Source organism: Poecile atricapillus, chromosome 28, assembly GCF_030490865.1.
Source record: "Poecile atricapillus isolate bPoeAtr1 chromosome 28, bPoeAtr1.hap1, whole genome shotgun sequence".
Taxonomy (NCBI): domain Eukaryota; kingdom Metazoa; phylum Chordata; class Aves; order Passeriformes; family Paridae; genus Poecile; species Poecile atricapillus.
This window is the reverse complement of record NC_081276.1, coordinates 2,695,952-2,711,483: the sequence shown is the minus strand read 5'-3', so window position 1 is coordinate 2,711,483 and position 15,532 is coordinate 2,695,952. Positions and strand designations below refer to the sequence as shown.

General features: G+C 52.9%; 1 protein-coding gene and 1 long non-coding RNA gene across 3 annotated transcripts in view; one reads left to right on the top strand and one right to left on the bottom strand.

Moving 5' to 3' along the window:
* Positions 1-543: 543 nt before the first annotated feature.
* On the bottom strand, positions 544-2,515 carry LOC131589246 (uncharacterized). Its single transcript, XR_009279701.1, has 3 exons — positions 2,359-2,515; positions 1,455-1,543; positions 544-619 (listed from the first exon to the last, which is right to left on the bottom strand). It is a non-coding gene; the product is annotated as an uncharacterized LOC131589246 (long non-coding RNA).
* Positions 2,516-2,918: 403 nt separating this feature from the next.
* STK11 (serine/threonine kinase 11) overlaps positions 2,919-15,532 on the top strand; it is a 32,670-nt gene continuing 20,056 nt past the window's right edge. Inside the window, exons 1-7 of one of the 2 annotated variants that reach the window (XM_058858427.1) lie at positions 2,919-4,340; positions 4,460-4,835; positions 9,791-9,874; positions 13,056-13,145; positions 13,900-14,032; positions 14,503-14,639; positions 15,134-15,261. In XM_058858427.1, coding sequence (XP_058714410.1) covers positions 4,546-4,835; positions 9,791-9,874; positions 13,056-13,145; positions 13,900-14,032; positions 14,503-14,639; positions 15,134-15,261 — 862 coding nt within the window. In that variant the 5' untranslated portion in view covers positions 2,919-4,340; positions 4,460-4,545. Of the gene's footprint in view, positions 4,836-9,790; positions 9,875-13,055; positions 13,146-13,899; positions 14,033-14,502; positions 14,640-15,133; positions 15,262-15,532 lie in introns of both variants that reach the window. The other variant, XM_058858426.1, reaches the window with a different exon arrangement.

Genomic DNA, 15,532 nt, shown 5'->3' with positions numbered 1-15,532 from the left:
AAATCCCGAGGGGTCTCACAAAATCCTCCCAGATGGGTCTGTTTTTACACCAGCACAGCAGCAGCCAGAGGGAACTGATTTATTCCCAGGAAGGGAAGTGCTGGCAGATGGGAACCACGTTAACACCGGGTCCTTGAAAATACTGTGTTCGTGCTAGAGGCAAAAGGGGAACCAGGAAGATCTGTAACAGCCATGTGGGGCTCAGCCCCTTTCTCCCTCTGCTAATCCTGCTGCTCCCAGGTTTCGTTCATTTGTACACAGTAATTAATCAAGGCAATCCCGTCACACTTTCCAAGATATCCTTCTTTTAAATCCACCCCCCACCAGCTCTTTATTTGGTGTTACACAAATACAAATAAATAAATACAGAGGGATCCATCCAGCACCAAACCTGGATTTCCTCCTCCTCACATCCCAGCCTGGATCCCAATTCACACAGGAAACCCCAAGACGGGGATGAAGCAGAAGTGATGCTGGGCTGGGAGTACTGGGACTGTCCTGTGGGAGGTGTGGGGATATGGCTGAGTTGTGTCCTGGTCTGTTTGCCCCTGTACAGCAGCAATGTCCCTGGGTAACAGCCTGGCTTCTCCAGGAACAGGCCTTCCCAGGCAGCTGGTCCCTGTGAGACACCCAGTTTTAGGAATCAGGGACAAAGGTGGGACTTTTGCAGCCCTGATCCCATGGGCTCTGCTGCAGAGCAGCTCCACATCAGGGTGTGCACGGCTGCTATAACCAGCTGCCAGTTCCTGTATTTTCCCAGAGCCTGGAAATCCCCTGACTTTCCGTGGGGTGAGGGGTTCAGAGCCCCGCTGCCAGCTGGCCCTGTGCCCCCGGAGCTGCGGGAAGAGGCAGCCAGGGGACAGACCCTGCCCTATGCAGGCTCCCGGCAGCGCTGGGCTGGGGCTGGGGCCGTGCAGGGGCCAGGGATGGGACCTGGCAGGGGCCATGCTGAGGTGCCAGGGTCCCACAAAACCATCCTGTGTCTGGACAGACCTTTCTGTGCCCCCTCGGCCAGGTTGTGCGGCACATAAGGTGAGGGGACAGCTGGGGATGTGCTCCTGCACTGCTCTGTGTGCCATGAGCTTGGCAGGTCTCAGCTGGTTCCCCTGGCTTGTGACCTCCTCACTGGAGGGGACAATGCTGGTGCAAACATTTGGGAAAGCCCAAGAGCTTCTGGCTTTGCCTGATGCACCCACAGGCCCAACAGGGGACAGGACTGGGTGCTCAGGGGCTCCTGGGGACACTCCATGTGAGTCCCTGGCTTGCCTTGCTCCAGTGGCCCACTCCTGGAGAGCTGAGCAGGATTTTCATTTTCAGGGGGGAATGTTCTGCCACCCTGGTGGGAGAGGAATGGGATGGGCAGGGAGCAGAGTGTGGAGTGCCAGGAGCTTCTCCAGCCACTCCTGCCCTCCCACTGCTGGGAACACCTCGGGAAGGGGATGCACAGCACTTACCAGAATTTGGGGGATGGGTTCCAGCACTTTGGACTCGGTGCCAAGACTGGAATAAATCACCAGGGGCCAGGCACTGTCATGACATAAGCCTTTGAGGGAGGGAAAAGCGGCGCTAGCAGGAGTGGAGGGCTCGGCAGGGCAGCCCCCTCCTCTGCACCCCCTCTTTGGAGCCCTTGGAACCTTCTGACGCTTCACAGGCTCAAATTCTTTGAACAACCAGCCCTGGAGCGTCTCTGTGCTCTGACCCTTTGGGAACCCAGGGGGCTCTGACCTTGTTCAGGCTCAGGGCTCTCCCACCTGTGCTTTGTGTTCCGTGCAGTGCCAGCAGCTCTCGTGGAAAGGAACAACTTACAGATTTGTCCTGCCTGCCTCAGAATAACTGCTCAACTCTTGGAGCTGGTGCTCCACGTTGCAATCCCAGCAGAGACTGGCTCCATCCCCTTTGCCAAAGGGTTTGGCCCTCCGACACAGCGGGGCTGGAGGCGGCTGCAGGGGCATCGTGGCTCCCCTCAGCTGGCACTGCACAACCCTGATGTGCCAGCACCGGTTCCCGGTGTTCCCAGAGGGAGCAGACATGACACAAGCTGGAGCTGTCATACCGCAACCCCCCGGGCTGGGCAGGAGATCCGGAGTCCGGTGAAACCGGGAGGAGACCCTTGTAACGCCACTGCAGGGAGAGAGAGCAGTGCAGCCCAACCCTTCCGAGCCAGCGGAGGATCCCCGCAGAAGCGTCTCCGCCGTGGCCGGGGCCGTGAGGCGGCGCCGAGAGGAGCCCGTTCCCCCGGGCCGTGCTGGGGTCTGACCGGGGCGCTGGAGCCGGGCGCCGTTATTTTGGGGATGTCCCCGTTATTTTGGGGATGCCTCGCAGCTGTTTGGCTGGACTTACACAGTCCTATGGACTTACACAGCCACAGGATGGGATGAGGCGCAGCCGGAGCCGAGAGGAACGGCGCGGGCTGGGGGACACCGCGGGGAGAGCGGGTTTACCCCAAACCCGAAGCGGCTGCAGCGCGGCCCAAGCGCGAGGGCGGCGGGGCAGGGTCCGCTCCCGGCCAGGCCCCGTCTCCATGGCACCCGTGTGCCCTTTGCCCTTCGCCCTTCACCTCCCACTGCCCCGCCTCCGACCGGTTGACGGACAGCTCTCGTAGCCTATCGCAGTGCGGCGCCGCCTTCAGCCCCGCCCTCACTGGCGACGGATATAATTTACTACCTATCATAGTTGAATTTCACGTCAAGCTCCGCCTCTATACTTGACTGACAGCTCAGTTAACCTATCCTCTAGCCTAGTCCCCGGCCCGAGTGGGTGGGCGGGTTGATTGTAACGAACCAACCGGAACGCGACGTGGTGCCATCGCAGCCAATCAACGCTCGAGAGCTCGGGGACGGGTCCGGCTGCACGGCCAATGGGGGCGCGCGCCGGGGCGGCGCGAGGCGCGGAGCGGGGGGGGGACGGAACGGCGGGGGCGGGCGGGGACAAGATGGCGGCAGCGGCGGCGGCGGCGCGCGCGCGGCGGGGCGGGCGGTAACGGGGCGGCGCGACCGGGACGAGGAACGGGACCGGGGCCGGGAGAGCGCCGGGGGGCAGCGGCCGAGGGGCGGCCCCTAAACTTGGGGGGACGCGGGAGGCGGCGGCTCGGCGGGGCGGAGCGCGGCGCCGGGGCCCGGCCCGGCTCCCCCGCCCGGTGCCGGGGAGGGGGGACTCGGCCGCCCACCCCCCTCCCCCAGTTCACCGTTCGGGCCGGCGGGAGCGGCCGGAGCCGCCTGCGGGGAAGGACGTGGCCCGGGTCGGGAAGGGCCCGGAGGTCACCGAACCCCCTCCGGGAGTCCGTCCCGTCCCGGCTCCGGCGCTGATTTTGTCGCACTAAAAGTGTCCTGTCCCCTGTCACCCCTCCCCGCCCCGCCGCTGTGTCCTCCCTGCCCCGGTGACACCTGTGGGAGGTGCGGGAGGAACCGTCAGGGTAGGTGGCCATCCCTGAACCCCCTTCCGTGAGGGGCCGGGCACCGGGCAGAGGGTCCCCCCGACCCCCCGGGAGGAGCCGGGTGTTGGGGCACCGGGCAGAGGGTCCCCCCGACCCCCCGGGAGGAGCCGGGTGTTGGGGCACCGGGCAGAGGGTCCCCCTGACCCCCCGGGAGGAGCCGGGTGTTGGGGCACCGGGCAGAGGGTCCCCCCGACCCCCCGGGAGGAGCCGGGTGTTGGGGCACCGGGCAGAGGGTCCCCCCGACCCCCCGGGAGGAGCCGGGTGTTGGGGCACCGGGCAGAGGGTCCCCCCGACCCCCCGGGAGGAGCCGGGTGTTGGGGCACCGGGCAGAGGGTCCCCCTGACCCCCCCCGGGTGGGTTGTGTTGTCCTGCACCGCTGACACCCGGAGCAGAGGTGGTGACACATCATGTGCCAGGCGGAATCCCGGTGGATGAAGGATGCCCCCGGGAGCTCTCGGTAGGCACCGAAGGCCTCAAACTTTTGTAGGCGAAAGCGAAGACGCGAGAATTGTTTCAGAAAACTCCTTCAAGGAAACTTGTTTCCAGCTCCCCAACGGCTGAACCCCCCTCTCCGGCCCGTGCTCCCGGGAGGGCGGCGGGAACACACCTTCCCACCCCGGCTGGGAACCATGAGCTCCTAGGGATGGAAAGTCACGAGAGGGACTGGGAGCTGCTCTGGTTCCACGGGGTGGCCTGACGGCCCGGAGATGACCTAACTCTGCAGGATCAAACTGGGCCCAGTCAAGGCCAATTGACTGGGAAGAGCCCCCGGCAGTGGGACCGGGTCGGAAACAAAACGAGTCCCAAACTGAGTGTGTCCCGTCACAAATTTATGTTCTTTTTCAAAGACGTTCTGGAGCCAGGCCGGGATCTTTTGGCATCCAACTGACCTGGAAGCAGCTCTTAGGTTTGGTTTTCTTTTTTATTTTTTTCCTTCTGTTTTTTGGTTGTTTTTTTTTCTTTTTATTATTATTATTATTATTATTCATGTTTGTACAATCTTCTGGATATTTTTTTCCCGAGAAGGAGTAAAAGGGAGTGTTGGAAACTAACGAACAGGATTAAAGCCCTGAGCGCTTAAGGAAAAAACAGGTTAAGGAACTTAATCCAGGATGGATCTGCAGGAGCCCCAGCAGCTGGGAATGTTTGCTGAGAGTGAGCTGATGTCGGTGGGGATGGACACGTTCATCCACCGCATCGACTCCACCGAGGTCATTTACCAGCCCCGGCGCAAACGGGCCAAGCTCATCGGCAAGTACCTCATGGGAGACCTGCTGGGAGAGGGCTCCTACGGCAAAGTCAAGGAGATGCTGGACTCAGAGACCCTGTGCAGGAGAGCTGTGAAGATCCTGAAAAAGAAGAAGCTGCGCCGGATTCCCAACGGGGAGGCCAATGTGAAAAAGTGAGTAAAGAGTTCTGGGAGTGAAGGGGGTGAAGTTGGTCCTTGTTTAGCAGCTGAGTTCCTGTGTTGTTTTAGCTGACAGCGTGGCTCTGCTGTGGAAGTGCTTCCTAATCCACAGGTATTTAGGAATCTCTTCCCTCTGAACAGCAGCCAGCGCTCTGGGTGAGACTGGGCACAGGGAAGGGACAGGTTCCCAAGGACTGGGACAGTTTGGAATGCACCACTTTGGTGTAATTTAAAGGATAAATTTGTTTCTTAAAGCAATTCCTCTGTAAGGTCTCACCTTGCTCAGCTGCTGCTGGCTGGAAAAGATGAGGGGACACAAACACGCCTGGTGTCCTCACAGTCAGGGTTATTCCTGTACCTGCCCAGGTGTATTTCAAAGGCCCTGGAGCTCTCTGTGCTTGCAATTCCTTCTCCCACCCATGTGGAAGGTGCCTGGAACAGGATCCAATATATGGGGCACCCCCTGGGCACAGAAAGTTTTGGGTTTTTCCTTGGCTTCATTTCTAAGGTCCTTGAGAGGTGACTCAAGGCTCTCCCCAGCTGATTTCTGTGCCTGTAAAATGGAGCCAAGGGTTGTCAGCTCTCTGGTTACTCAGGGTACAAAGCCCTTACGGAAGTGAACCCCAGGAGAAGTCAGGTGTGGGGCTGGATGCGTGGAGCTGGTGTGGGAACTTTCCTTTCCCTGGACCTCGCAGCAGCTGGGTCCCAGCCCTGCCAGGAGCTGCTTATCAGCCGTGCAGGAGCCTCTGCAGCCCAAACAACCCATGAGGGTTTATCTGGGCTGGGAGGGAGAACTCTGAGAGGTCGAGGAAACTCTTGTGGTGTTCTGCTGCGGGTGAGCCCTGACCTACAGAGTCCTGAGTGTATCATTCAGTTTGATTTCCCAGTTTAGCTGTGAGATATTTCACATCCTGTCCCAGCACTGCTGTCAGAGAGCTCTCTCACTTTGCCTTCTAACCTTTCTTGACAGCCTTGGCTGTGGAATAGTCACATCCCAAGGCTGGGACCTCCCTGTCTCTCCCTTCCTGGCTCAGGTTCAGGATCGAGCAAACTTGGTTAATGTGTAATAAAATGTTTCTTGTTTTTCTGGTGGAAGCTGTGAGCCCAGTCCCTGGGTCCTTCCACGGGCACATCCAGAGCTGCTACTGGGGAACATTTCCTCCTTAGGGAAGCTTTTAATGTAAATTAGGTGAAAAGAGTTTGCCCACATCAGGAGAGTTCCCTGCTCTCAGAGCCATGGGAATGCTTCTGTGTCCTGAGGTGAACTCCGTGGAAGTTTTATTCATGCTCAGAGTGGGGCTGTGAGTATCAGATGGGTCATTAAGGGAGTTATTAGAAGGGGTTTTCTGTGGACATTTCCTGGCTCAGCCCCACCTGCTCCAAAACACCAAGGCAGATTTTAGGTCTTGGCTTGTACCCAGGGGTTTACTTTAGTTCAAGTTCCTATTTCTGTTCCCTCACCCTTTTCCCTCTGCCCACCTATCCATGTGCTTTATCTGCTGCTTCAGTGGGGAATTTTAAGGCAAACTGTTGTATTTTGTGGTCCCTTGGTACTCTGAGCTTATCAGAACCCTTCAGCACTGCTGAGAGAGGGAGTGAAAGCTGTGTCTGTTCTGAGTGTGGAGATATGTGACCAAACCCAGGTGTCTGAGTGGTCAGTGTGGGAGGAGCAAAGTGCTGTGGGTCTCCAGGTAGTGCTGGACAGACACTGACACAGTGTTTTAATGTCAGCATGGCCAGACTGCACTGGAATCTGACTTTGGGCAGCTGTGTTAGAGCTGCTTTGAGGAGTTTACACCCAGAAACTGCTCCTGTGCACAGAACAGCAGGAAATCAGTTTGTGGGCTGGATCACATCATCAGGTTGTGCTTTCTCTCTTGGAATCTGATCACTGAAGTGGTTTCCAAAGGGAAAAGCTGCACGTGAGGCTTGGGATGTTGGGCAGAGGTGATTGAGCTACTGTGCTGATAGCAGGTCATCCAAGGAATTCCCTGGAAAACAGTTCCTAGACTGTGGCCCTTGGGTAATTCCACAAGCAGTAACACATGGGGAGTAATGAGAGTGCAGTAATGAGCTGTGGAGGATCACGCAGGTCTGAGCTGGGCCTTGGGCACCTGGAGATGTTGGGCTGGAAGTAGGATGTTAATGCCATTCTTGGGTCACTCCTTGCTGATTTCCCAGGCCACAGCATCATCCCTGCCCCAACCCTGTCTCCTGGTGTTCTGGAGGCCCAGAAATTACAACTAAAATGTGTTTGGGACTTACATCAAATCAAATTATTTTTCTCTACCCCAAAATACTCCACTTCTGCCCCAGGAAAATGAGCCCTGAAGGGCTTTCCGAGTCTTGGAGAGGATGTTGAGGGCTTAAAACTTGTAAGACACAGTTTCCTTAAATCTATTGAGAGAATCTTCGTTTCTCTTTAGAGCAGGTGGAGGTGGCTCAGTCAGGCAGACACTGCTGGATCTCATCCCTGCAAAAAAAAAAGGAGTTTAGTGGGATTGCCAAAAAGAGGCAGGAAAACCTGGCAGCCTGTGGCTGCAGCAGCAGAGGTTTAATAACGCCGTGTGCTAATAGCCTGACACGTTAATTAAGTGTTTGGGGCTCTGTGGGATCCCCAGTGCCCTGTGCTGTACTTACCACCTCGGCAATTGCTCAGGTTGGATTTTGTGCTCTGTGGAATTCCTTGGAGGGTTAACCTGGGTTATGGAGCTGTGCTGTGACAGTTTGTTCCTGGGGTCTGCAAGTCCCAAGCTGGAGCCTCCAAACAGGGACAGCTTCTGCTGGAAGCCCTGGAGGCATGGGCTCATGTGGGAATGGGCTGATCCCATCTCCCCAGACACGTGTTCCCCATGGAGCTGTGTGGCTCAAGGACTTCCCCTGCTGAGCTGGATGTTTGATTGGCTTGAGAGGTGAAATGCTGGGACCTGTACTCCATGGAAGAGCACAGGTTGTGGTGGATATAGAGCTTGGAATGCCAGACATCCTTGCAGGAGCAGGATGTGGATGGACCCTTGGGACTAGGAAAACAAAAAAGCGACACCGAGATCTTCCTGGCACCTCCATCCCTTGGGCTCACACAGTCCTGGAGCAGGTGCTGCACTTCCTAAGCTTCCAGGATGTTGTGTGAAGAACCTTGTGAACCAAAGGAAGGGAATGAATCTTTTGGCTGTGTTGCTGGGTTTTGTTTAGGCAGGAATGGTTGGGAACAAGCTGTAGGAAGAACGCTGTGGAGATGTCCAGGAAGGAGAGTTTGCTTTCCAGGCTGCCTTTGGCATCTTCCAAAATGGTGTGGCACATGGAACAAGGTGACAGCTTTGCTATTTACAGTTCTGAGCAACAACACCCCCTGTTATTTGCCAGAGCAGGTACCTTGCAGGGGATAAGTCTTAATCCACCAGGATGAGCTTAATGGATCTGACAGAGCTCCAGTTTCTCTCCTTGTCTCCCTCCAAGGGGGTTGTACTTGGAAGCAGGCCTTGTCCTCTGGCAGTCTGTCTGGTCACTTGCAGTGGGCTGTGGTGGGGTTTTGTTGTTAATTTTGGAAGAAAAAAAAATCCAATTTAGGCCTGTTGTGAAGAGGTGAGACCTATGTTCTCCTGCTTGAGGGGTTTGCAAAGAGAAACGGGATGGGAGGTGACTGGGCTGGCTGTCCCTGCTCCTCAGGCATTCCAGAGCAAGAGGGGCTAAAAATAGAAGTAATCTTTCCTCTGGGAAAAGGGCAGCTTGGCCTCTGCCCCAGGGGTGGGGGCACTGTCCTGGCATTTTGAATTGGTTCAAAAAGTCTTCCTGGCAGGGGGGTGGGGAATCATTACAGAAATATGAGATATTTATTAGTCCGTTGAAGGTGGGAGGAATTAGTGTTTGTGCTTCTGAGCTGTGTTACAGGGAATGAGCTGTTTGGGTCAGGATTTTAAACGTGTTCCCAACATTTGGGCCTTAAAGCAGTTGTGTTTGAGTGGGTTTGCTCCCCTCTGGCAGCCCTGGTTGGAGCCCAAGGCCCTCTCCCTCCGTGCTGCTGGATCTCCTCAGCCCCACACTGACTGCAGTTCCTGTGCTAATTTAATCCACTTGAGCCCTTTGGTCATTCCTATAATTAGACTTGTCTGCCATGTCCACAGAACACTTGGGAGATTTGCTGTGGTATCCTGGGTCTCTGCTCAGCTCTTGGTGGTTTCTTCTAAATCCTGAGCTGAGAAAGGAGTCTCTGGCCTTAACTTTGGTGCTGAAATAATTCATACTGCTCAGGTAAGGATTCTCCTTGCACTCCAGCATCGGAGAAGCCTTTCCAAGGAGCAGCTTCTGGTTGTTGTTCAGCCTTTGTGCTGGCCTCAGCTCATTACTGGAGCTGCTAATTGTGCCTGTGAGGGGCTCTGAGTTGTCTTTGGGCAGGGGCTCTCATTTCCAAAGCTCTGCTTAGAATTCCTTGTAATGCTGTTTCCCTGAGGCTGAGCTGATGAAGTATGACCACACTGCTTAAAGCACTTGCCAAATGGCTCTGGAAGGGAGCTGAGAAGGAGAATTTGGGAGCTCAGCACAGCCCAGGATGGAGCAGCAGCAGAACAAAGTGAAAAGCAGGACTTGCACTGCCAGGCACCAACAGAACCACCCTGACCTGACTGTCCTGCTCTGCCTGTTTCTCCACAGCTGGCATCCAGTGGGATTTTGCAGGATGAGTTTAATGCAAAAGAGACTAAACTGTGGTTTGGGGCAGGTACAAAATCCTTGGAGATCAGAACAGCTGACAGAAGGTGACATTCAAGGGGCTGTTCCCTGAGCCAAGGGAAGGTGGCTCCTCACTGTTTTACCTTATTTTTTTCCCCACAAACACAGGATTCAGTTGAGGTCTCTGAGCCATTCAGTTAAGTTAATTTTCTGTGAAATTTTGGAAGAAATGGAGTTGGGAATAAGCTTTTCAAACATAACTTTTTTGTTGTCTCTTGCTGCAGGGAAATCCAGCTCCTGCGGCGATTACGGCACAAAAACGTCATCCAGCTGGTAGATGTGTTGTACAACGAGGAGAAGCAGAAAATATATCCTTTTGCACAGGGCTGTTGATCAGGTTTGAACTCCCACTGTTCCCTGCTCTAGTTCTGCTTTTGGGAATGCCCTTTTGGATGTTTCTTAGGCTTTAATTTTTGCAGCTAAATTGCTTTCACTGCTATTAACCATCTTGGCCACCTGGCAGACTTTCCACACAAACACAAATTCACACAGGCACTGATCAAGGCAATTTTATCCTCAGTTTGCTGGATTTTATGTGACTCTGCCACACTGAGAGCACTTTTCCTGGAAGCAGTGTGCAAGTTCCTGGAGCTGATCCCTTGTAGCATGTGCTATAAACGGATGCTTTTATTTTTGACAGTGTTTTCTAACTACTGTCTTCTTATTACAGTACTCCAGAAAAGGAGTAATTTAATTGTGTGCGTTAATTAGATCAAACACTCTGCCACCAGATCATTAAGATAAAGCAGTGTGACAACTTCTGCTTGTGCTGTGGCCTCGACAGAGCAAGGGGACTGCAAGTCAATTACTGATAGAGAGATCCTGTTTAATTAGGTAGAAGGGAGGAGGCAGCATGGGGAAAAGGAGCCCGAGAGAGACATCGTGTGTTGGTACCAGGTGATGACAACCCAAAACCATCGCTGGGAAATGGGATCTCTCCAAGGATGCTCCTTGCTGGACTTTCTGAGCAGTGCTGGTCCAGAGCTGGTTTTCAGTGCTTTTCTCCTGCAAGACCAGGTCGACTTTGTTATTTTTATCTTTATCTGCTCCTACACTCTCACAAAGTTTTTTCCTCCCTGTGCTGATTCTGGAATTTGGAACTGGGAGCAGGAATTCATCCATGATTTTGTTCAAACCCTTTCCCAGCTCCTGGCTGGCGCTGCCTGTGCTGCATGTCCTGGGCTGTGACAGAGCAGACCTTGAGCAGCCACACTGGGAACAGGTTTGGGAACGGATCCAGCAGAAAAGGGACTGTTTCCCTGAGGCTGCCCTGGGGGCAGGGCTTTAGTCATGCACAGGGCTGTGTTGGTTCCTTGCAGGAGGCAGAGTTGGGGTTTAGGGAGAGATGTCAGCGTTCCCCCTTGGTGATAAAAAAATAAAAAAATTTTATTTCCAGACCAAGCATTGTGGGATTGAAAATTTGGGCTGTGGAAGGAAGGATTCTGTTCCCACCTGAGTGTTCTATTGCAGTGCAGCCTTGAGCTGTTTGTCATAGAGTCACAGAATGGCTTGGGTTAAAAGGACATTAAAGCTCATCCCATTCCACCCCCTGCCATGGGCAGGGACACCTCCCACTATCCCAGGTTACTCCAAGCTCCATCCAGCCTGGCCTTGGACACTTCCAGGCATCCAAGGGCAGCCACAGCTTCTCAGGAAAACCTGTGCTAGGTTCTCACCATCCTCACAGGGAAGATTTTTTTCCCTAATCTCCCATCTAAACCCCTCTGTGTCAGTGTGAAGCAGTTTCCACTTGTCCTGTCACTGCATGCTCTTGTGAAAAATCCCTCTCCATCTTTCTTGTAGCAACTCACCTAATAAAAACCTTCAGTGATTTTCTGTGGGAAAGGGAAAGCTATGGTGACTGGATTAAAAATATCAACAGCTTTTAGTATTGAAGGGCTGTTTGCTGGCCTGCTGTGTCTGGGAGTGCAGAGCTGGTGGTGAATGGAGAGCTCATCCAGGCAGAAAATGAACCCAGTTCCATGAGCAGCATCCCAGGGATCCTGTTACCAGTGTGTACAGCTGAGCGTGGGAGCAGAACCCCTTGAGGAAGAGAACTGAGAGCTTGGGGCACCTGTAATAGATCTGCTCCAGCCTGGAAGGCTGTTCTCTAATCTGGTTGATCAACCTGAAGTGGATCAGTGACCAGGGAGGGGTGAGGAGCAGCCTGGCTGTTAATGACACCCAGGCAGGCTGTCCTTGAGCCTCTTTGCTCCCCAGGAGCTGGTCTGGATTATCTACCATCACTGTTATTCTCCTGACAGTGGGAGAGTTGATGTCTTCCACATCACTCTGATAGAAGTAGTTCAGAGATTTCTTCCAGAGTAAGAAAGGGTAGGAATGAATTTTGGGAGCTCTTTCTTCTGTTCTTCCTTTTATGGATTTACTGTGTGTCTTTGTGTCCATCATAAAATCTTGTTTAGGGTATATTTGGGGTATTTTATTTAGAGTATTTTAGGGTCTCTCTGAAGAGCAGCTCATGGGGAAGGGAGCAGGAATTTAATGAGTTTTCAGTGTTTGGAGCTGGTAGATGGAACATGCTGGAAAGGGCCAGCAGAGTCTTCAGCCCAGATCCCACACAGTGCAGGGGTCTTCCTTCTGCCTCTTCTACCTCAGGTGGCTTCTTGGGGGAAAAAGTAATTTATTTTGGGTTTAGGTTAAGAAGGCACCTGCCTGGAGGAATAACTGACCATGCTCAGGATTGCAGGAGAGCCCTGACAGCCTCTGCTCTGTCAGGACACTCCCCAATGTCCCAGGGTCTGTTCTTCCAGACCCCTCCAAGCCAGACTTTGCCTTCAAAAACCCAGGGAGAGGAGGAAACAGGCAGTCACAGCATCAGGCAGACTGGTTCCCATTTTTTGGCCCCAACATTAAAGCTTACAGAGATAAAAACTGGAATATGCTACAAGGGAACAAATGCTGCAAAGTGCCACCAGCTCTTGGCTAAAGCTTTTATCCGCGTGGTTTCAAAAAGCTTCCCAACTCTCCAGGGATCCTTTTTCCTGCTACTGGAATACTCCTGTGGAGCTGGGGGTAAGCAGCAGCTGTTCCATAGGACACACAACTGGGTGTTTGGGATGGGGAATGAGGAATAACCAGCTTTGGGGAAGGTGGTGGGAGCTCACTGTTCACCTGAGGTGCAGAACACCCAGGGCGCTGGGGGAATGGGCTGCAGCTCTTCTGCCAAGCAGTTCCCAACTTTCTGTGCCCACTTCAGGGTATTTCCCCGTTCTCTGTCATGCCTGTGAGATCTCCAGCTTCTTTTCTGTGGAGTTCCCATCCTGTTCTGGGTCTGGTCACGGAGCTGTAGATGCTCATTTGGCAGAAGGATTTTCCTGTAGGTGCTTTCCTGTCCTGTGGGAGCTGGAGGAGCATCCCTCAGTACCTGAGGAGTGCAGCCATTCCCTCTGGGACAGGGCTGCTGCCCATCTGAGGAATGTTAAACACTGAGGAGTGTTAACCCTGGAGCTTCCTTAACTCTGCCCTCACGTATATGGTGATGGAGTACTGTGTGTGTGGGATGCAGGAAATGCTGGACAGTGTGCCAGAAAAGAGGTTTCCAGTGTTTCAGGCTCACGGGTAAGTTTTGTTCCTCTCCCTACTATGTTCTCTCGAGTGGAGAGCACGTTCTGCTCTGCTCAGGCTGCGTTTGAAAGCAAACCTGCCTTTGTGCAATAATTTCATATTTTACGCCCATACAAAAAAGTGAAAAGCTCTTGAAGTGGCCAGCAGGGATTGCCCTTAGATTCTGGAAGGAAAACCACCCTTCTGTTGATTTTTCTGTTATTTTTGTTTTACTTCCTGAGCTGCCCAACAGCCTCCCTTGAGTCCCTGTGCTCCTGCCTTGCCAAGGGTTGTGAGGGGGGAATCTCCTGACTAACTGAGGTCAAGCCACAATTCAGCCTCAGAAAATATTTTAATGGGATGGATTAGGGATTGGCAATATCCAGCATGATCTGGTAGCTGGGCTAGTTAGCTGGGATAAACTGGAGCCCCTTTCACTCCACAAGGAAAGAAACCTGGAAATTCTGGGAATAGATACAAATACATTGTCAGGATCAAATCAGGGCAGAGCAGCAAATCTGTGGCAACTACATAATTTTGTGGTCATATTTTCATTTTATTTTAAAAGATCTCTGAGATTACAGACAGCCTAAGTGAAATTCAGGCACATTAATATTATTTCTGGGTATTACGAGATGACACACTTGCCTCTACAACTGCCAAGCTGTGTGTGGGTTACGATGATGGCCCAGAGTCTCTGAGTGCAGCAAAAGCTCCTTTCTACTGGCTAAAAGTGTTTGATTTTTTTCCCCTCTACCTCTCTCTGCAGGTACTTTTGTCAGCTTATAGATGGCTTAGAATACTTGCACAGCCAAGGGATTGTCCACAAGGATATAAAACCGGGGAACCTCCTGCTAACAACCAATGGGACACTAAAAATATCCGATTTAGGCGTAGCAGAGGTATGTGAGAAGCACAGCAAAGTCAGAATGGGACATTCTAGATTGAGGTCACCTCTGTGGTGTCATTGATTTATTGTGCATTTAGGCTTTTGTTCTGTTGCACTTGCAGAGTGCTCTGAGTGACTCTGAATATTTATTGCGATTGGCAAAGCACTTCTTTTGGTAACAGCATGAAACCTCTGCTCAGGAAGCACAGAGAAGAAAGATGTCAATCTTGGACGAGCCCAAAAGTGGGGGGAAATGAGGATAAGCTACATAACCTTATCCTTCTTTTTGTATGGAGACTGTCTTAGGTATGAGAGATGGGAGACTTGTCACTGTGGCGTGTGGCAGCTGTGGTGGCATGATCTCATCATCTATAGATGTTCAGTAGAGGAGTTTTCCCCTTTTGTTTCCCAGGTGGAACTTTTCCAGGAGTCACAGTTTGTTTTCCTTGGAAGCCTGACACTGTTTGTTCTCTCCTGCCACAGGCATTGCATCCATTTGCGGAGGACGACACGTGCAGGACGAGCCAAGGGTCGCCAGCATTCCAGCCCCCAGAAATTGCCAATGGCCTTGACACCTTTTCAGGCTTTAAAGTCGACATCTGGTCTGCGGGGGTGACGCTGTGAGTGCCCAGGAGCCCCCAGGAATTTCCTAACTAATGATACCCTCAGATAGCTCAGTCCTGGCCCAGCTCTGTTATCACTGCTCTTGTGTGGTGGGGGGAGCTGAGAAGGGGTGCTGCTCGCTCTGTGGGTGGGTTTATGCTCCCCAAAGTACCTGTAATTCTGCACAAGGGGATCTTTGCTCTCCACAAGTGACTCTGCAGCTGTTGCTCAGCCCCCAGAGGCACAGCCAGGGCAGTAACAGAAACCACAAGTATCTCCAGTATTTATTTTTAAATTTTTGCTGTCCCAGACTGTCAGGGAGATGTCCTGGTGGTTTTGACCCCTGTGAATGAAAAGCTGTGATGAAGGCAGGCTAAGCTTAAAGAGGTTTTGCACATATTGCCAAATACTCCTCTTGGTTTCCTCTTGACTGCTTTTGGCTTACATAGTCAGGTAAGAACTGAGTATCTGTGTGCTGCTTCTCATCCTGCTTCTCCTTCTGCCTTCACAGATACAACATCACAACGGGTCTGTACCCTTTTGAAGGGGATAATATCTATAAATTATTTGAAAACATCGGGAAAGGCGACTACACAATTCCAGAGGATTGTGGTCCTCCACTCTCAGACTTATTGAGAGGTGAGTCTTCCCAGCTGGTTACAAAAGGGTAACACTTACAGATACAACAACTCCTCAGCTTGCACAGTGCCAGAGCTTCCTTCCAAGTGTCCTGTGAGGGTATGGGATCCTGTTAGTCAGGGAGGTAATACTTGCAGCCTTACAGGACTCTGCCACGTCTTCAGCACTGGTGTTTTCCTGAAATCCTCTAACCCCCTGCACAGCTCGCAGCCACTCCTGTATAGAGTTGGTTCTTGCATTGTTTCCTGTGCTCTGAGAAACTTTTACATCT